The following is a 5,495-nucleotide window of genomic DNA, read 5'->3' on the forward strand; positions in this document are numbered from 1 at the left end:
CCGGAAGTCGTGGCTGGGAGCTGCATGCACTGGCTAACCTTAACCGAAAGGCTGGTCTGCGCGTTGCTAGAATTAATGAAATAATTATTAATAAGAAACGTAGAGTGTATGTCGTAGCGCTTTGAACATCGTATGGCACCTCCTACGGGCATAGGGGTTTACATTTTTCACAGCCCCTGCGATTCCTTTACTGGTTTGCAACCCTGGGTTGTTTGGGTTTCTCTCTAAGTTTGGTAAGTTAGAAAAGGCAGAGTCATCTTCCCGTCGGTGTCAGCGATTATATTGTGGAATACATCGAAAATCGGATTTTCCTTTGCTGATGGGTTTTTCTCTTGAGCCGTGGATCTGTGAATAACTTTAATTTTGCCTCTTTTGTTTGTTTGTTTGCAACCACATTACTTCTCATTTTCTTAGCAGTAACCTGCAATCTTGAGAGACCAGGGTTTCTTGGTGAGGTCTCAGTGAAAAACATGAGCTGTACCTTCCTGGGGGATCTCACATTTAAATCTTTTCTACCTTCAGAAGTTTGAATTGAAGTTCAAAAGAACCACTTGTATGATCAAACTTCTCCCACAGTGTCCCACTTTTTTATTCCAAATACAGTTTCTTAAAAAAAATCACACCAATGTCAGGGCTTTTAGCAATATATAGAAAGATTTATTTTCGAAAGTAGCAAAACTTGTTTGAAAAAAATATTTATCTTTAAGTGAGATACTTTATAAATGTGACTGTCAAAGTCAGCTATTCTATGATCTACATTTTACAACATATTGTACAAAAGATACACATTGATAGGCTCTTATCATCTATTCATATATTTATAATTACATATTGCACTTGGACCAGCAAGGCTCGAAGAGTCATTCACGGTAGAAGTTAATAAAGTTAAATAGATGGGAATCTTTGTAAGTAACAATGGATCTCCTCTGGTTTGGAAACGAATCTCCTCGTCGCTGTAAAGTGTTTTTGCGGGGTGGGGAAAGGAGAGGAGCAGGGCGAGCGGGGAAGCAGAGACAGAGAGCAGGGAGGGCAGGGGTCGCCCTCCCGGGCCGCTCGGGCTGGGAGCGCGCCTTTCCCAGACTCGCACCTCCAAGGTCAGGACGCCGTGGTTCCACATAAACGGCTCGCGGTCACCACTTCTTTCAGGTCACTCTCGGGTTTCCCGGCCACCATAAAGGGCCACGTCTGCAGAAGAGAAGAGGGTGGAGGAGGTAAGTGGCGGTGGAGCGGGGGTGGAGTAGTCTGGAAGCTTGGGAGGGAAGAAGAGGGCTCGGAAGCGACGCGCAGTGGGTTGGAGAGACCTGTTGTCGCTGTAATCTACTCCCGGCCTCCCTGAGCCCGCGGTCGGGTAGAGCAAAAAGCAGCATTGGCGCCAAGTCGCAGCTCGGGGTGGGAGAGCAAAGAGGGATTCATACTGAGTTTGAAGTGCAACCCAGGAGAGCAGGCCTTTGGAGCAGTCCAGAGTGGGTCTTGCCCTGGCACCATTTGTAGCACATGCTGCAGTGAACCTGAGTAGGAAAGCTGTGAATGGCCGCGTGCCAACTGGCACCAGGTTCAAGACCAAGGGCCCTTCTGGTCCCCTTACTGGGACCGTGGTCAGATTTTTGCAGCCCTCTCTGGCTTTTCATCCCTGTCTATTTCTCTAATGCCAACTTTCGTTTCTTCCATCTATCACGAAGGCGGCTTGACCAGTTTTTAAATTAATTGCTTGCTGTCTCTTAAGGAAAAGAAAAATCCAATGCTAATTAAAAACAAAACAAACAAACTATTTGAGATGGTCCTCATCAGGGGCTGAGGAAGCACTGCTTCTCTTCCCGTTGATGTTTGATAGTAAAACTCACTTAACTTTCTTATTGAGAAATAAAGGCGGAAGCAATTGTTAATGTTCTAGACACTACTTTCATTTTAGCTCCAGGTTTAAAAAGCTTTTTACTTATCTCATTCAAAATAATAAACTTTTCATTGGAGGGGAAGATATTTTCCAATGCAAAATGTTGTTTTGCACCCCTCCCCCCAATGCCTGAAACTAATTTGGTGAGAAGACAATTCAAACCTCCCTCACTATTGCTGGCTGATAAGACTTGACTTTTAAGAGGAAAACCTCTCCTTCTTATCATATATAAACAGAGGTGCTAGTAACTTGTTGTTTTTCCTTACAGCCTGGAAGTTTTAAAACTAAATAAAATGAAAGAGGAATGAAAATTTATTTCTTAGGCAGTAGAATCATTTGAGAAAAACATTAGGTTCAATGAGCATTGCTATGCATAATTTTTATTTCAAGTTAAAAAAAAAAACAAGGTATTACCTTTTAGGATAAACAGTAACATGTTCTTAAATTTTGAGAGTGACCCATTTTCATATTATTTATAACGTTGATGCACTGGTACTCACAAAATTTTACTATTTATGCTGATCTTAGAACTTCTAAGATCTAAAAATACTGCTTTTGCACCTATGAGAGAGACAGAATGTTTAGTTGGGAGACTTAAGTGACAATTCTGAAGGGCATGAAAGTGTTTATATCCAAATGATCTTAAATATATTGGGGAAAGAAACGGAGTTGGGTGTTTTTCTTTACAAGAATTTGAGGGGAAAATCAAATCCTGCCCTTTAAAAGAATAACGAAGGGATTGATACAACGAAGAACAAAGAGATTAATAAAATGCCTTCTCGCGGCGGAGCATGCGATCCGTGCGGTCCCGCACTGAAGCTTCACGCCAGCCGGAGGGCGCGGGTGCGGGGATCCACCTCTTTGCCAGTTTAACACACTTGCAAACTCCTAATTGGGCTGCCACGTCAAACACTCACATAAATCATCTCCACTCCGGCGGCTTGCAGGGCTGGGCGCGAGGGCCATGTGGAGCTCGCCTGCTTGTGTGCCCTAGAGGCGCTGGGCTGCTGGTGCCCGAAAACGTGTAAGTAATCCTTGCTCAGCCCGGCGCGCGCACACACACTTACACACTCACGCCGCAGACACAAGCACGAACCGTGGGCGCACAGCGGGCGCGCAGGGCGGGGGCATCCAGACCGCTGCAGCCACACGGGCGAACTTACCAGGTTGACTGGGTGAATGTAACCGTTCTCATATTTGTCGTTAGCCAGGATCTGCCTCAAGTGGGCGATGTAGCTGGACGCCAGCCGGAGCGTGTCCAGCTTGGAGAGCTTGGTGTCCGGGGGCACCCAGGGCAGGGTGGTCTTGAGCCTGGAGAAGGCCTTGCTCAGCACCCGCATCCGGGCCCGCTCCCGCGCGTTGGCCGCGTTGCGCTGGACCTGCTTCCCTTCCTGGCTGACCCCGCTCAACGGGCTCTTCTTGGTGGGCGCCTTCCTCCTCTTGCCCAGGCTGCCCCGACCCTTCTGGGGAGAGCCGGTCTCGCAGTTGGAGCTCTCCTCGGTGCTCTCGTTGGAAGTCACAAACTCCTTGTTCGAGTCCATTTTCAGCCCATCGCAGTCCAACATTTCCACTTCTTGAAGGTCCTCCACATCGCTGAGGGACCCGGTGGACATGTTTGAGGGGAGAGGGTGAGAGAGATGAAGAGAGGGGGTGGGAGAAAGAGGAAAGAAAAAGAAAGAAAGACCCCTGAGCCAACGGGCCCCCTGAGTGTGGAGTGTGCAGCAGTCGCCTCTCCGATGGAGCTGGGGCTGGAGATCCGGGTGGGTCTCGCACCCCTTCCCCCTTTGCAGAGTATTGAGAAGGAACCGTCGGGGGCTTCTGCGGGAAGGAAGCCGGCGCTCTGTTTCCCCACCCCGGTGGAGTCGTGGCCTTATGGGAGTGTGAGGGAGCGCAGAGGAATTTGGAGGACACTAGGAATTTATCAGGGGAATAGAGGGGCGGATCCTCGCAGCCCAGGGGAGGGGCCTGCCAAGCCCCAGCGAGGCTCGCAGACCCCTTTCACCACCCGAGCACAGCTCACGCACAGACCCCTATTTCCAACTTGTAACGTAAAGGCATTCAACTGCAAGCAGAAAATACTAGTCACCTTCTTCCACTGCGGGCGGGGCCAAGGAGGAGCAGGCCCCACCCACAGGCCCTAGCTCCTGCCCACCTCCTAAGGCCTGCTTTCCTCCCTAAGAGGCCACAGCCAGCCATTACTGAGAACTCTAGGAAACCCACCAGATCTTTTTGCTCTTCCTGTGGCTTCTCCCACCCACAAATCTCACAAAAGCCTCTCTGATCCCCACCTTCCCCTGTTCCGAGAAAATATCAGTTACAATCCAGGCAGGGGTCAACTGCCTTCTCCCAACACCCTGTAAAACTGGGGATTTACCAAGGTACCTTCTAATCTCTCACCTGGGGTAATTAGGAAAACAAGTGCTTCATAGAATCTTTATGGTGATGACTGGAAAAGCACCAGAAAATTCCACCTGCACCTGGTGACTTTAAACTGTCAAGGAACGGCCTGTGTGTGTACAAACATGCTTGGCCATTGCACAACCACATGCAGTTTAGTGGGAGTTGGCAGGGATGAGATGTGAGTGTGCAAAATGCTTTGTTCGTTGCTCATCTTTGCTTAATAAAACTACAACTTTCCCTTAAATTTCTTTATAGAAATACACCTGAATTTGTCCTAAGTGTCTTAGTGTCTGTCAGACATCACCTTGTCCTTGACTTCAAGTTTCCTCTCTCCCGATGTTGCTAACTTTGCCTTCTACCTTTGCCTTCTTCTTATATCCTCTCCGCTAGCAGGGGTCAGCATGTGAAGCCGACATTAGGGAAAACTGAGGTGGATCATCCCTTTTCCACCCCTGTTCCTAGCCCCAGTCCAGATCATCTTCCCTGGGAAATAAGGAAACCTGTGGGGGATGGGGGTTTAGTACAAAAACAAAGGGAACCAGAAACCTAAGGGGTTAAATGAAATGGAAATGAAATCAGAGATGGATGTGTGAATCTCTCTTATTCGTTCTCCAGGCTTTCTTTCCTTACAGTTAAGCATTGAAGATAGAGGGGCTGGAGCAAAATGTAAGAGCAGCTTCCGAGCTTTTGGCCGAGTCTGCACCCCTCTTCTGCATTGAGCTATCATATCTCTAATCCTGGGCTCAGCTGGGAATTCACTAACCTCTAACGTTTTGTTTTGTTAGTAGGGTCTTGTTTGCTTTCCCCCTTTGCTGTAAACTAAACAGATTGTCAGCAAATCAGTCCTTATTAATGAATTAGTGAGACCCCCTCTAATAATATCTTTGCCCAGGATCCAAAATTGGTTAATCACCAGTGTAGAGATTTATGAGCTCTCTTATTTTCCGTTGTTTGTGCAGGTGGAGATTTAAATGACCATATCCACCACCAAGATTTATTGCAAGAGTGACTGATGTTATAAACCAGGAAAGGACTCTTCCCACAGCAGGGATGACAGAAATATCAAGTTGAAGTTGCCTTTGTCCTCATGTACTGTATAACACATGGCCTAGTACTACAACACAGAAAGTATAATAATTTAATCTGAGATACCAGACAGCATTAAGAGAACACCCAGCAGGCCTGTTAAACATTTCCCCACTGA

General features: G+C 47.4%; 1 protein-coding gene across 1 annotated transcript; it reads right to left on the reverse strand.

The window, feature by feature from the left end:
• Positions 1–1,095: 1,095 nt before the first annotated feature.
• On the reverse strand, positions 1,096–3,519 carry TCF21 (transcription factor 21; the record flags this gene model as incomplete). Its single annotated transcript, XM_084228032.1, has 2 exons — positions 3,055–3,519; positions 1,096–1,185 (listed from the first exon to the last, which is right to left on the reverse strand). Exons 1-2 carry the CDS (start codon positions 3,502–3,504, stop codon positions 1,096–1,098), a joined length of 540 nt encoding a protein of 179 aa, XP_084084158.1. The 5' UTR covers positions 3,505–3,519.
• Positions 3,520–5,495: the final 1,976 nt, after the last annotated feature.

Source organism: Talpa europaea, assembly GCF_964194135.1.
Source record: "Talpa europaea genome assembly, chromosome: 2".
NCBI classification, from domain to species: domain Eukaryota; kingdom Metazoa; phylum Chordata; class Mammalia; order Eulipotyphla; family Talpidae; genus Talpa; species Talpa europaea.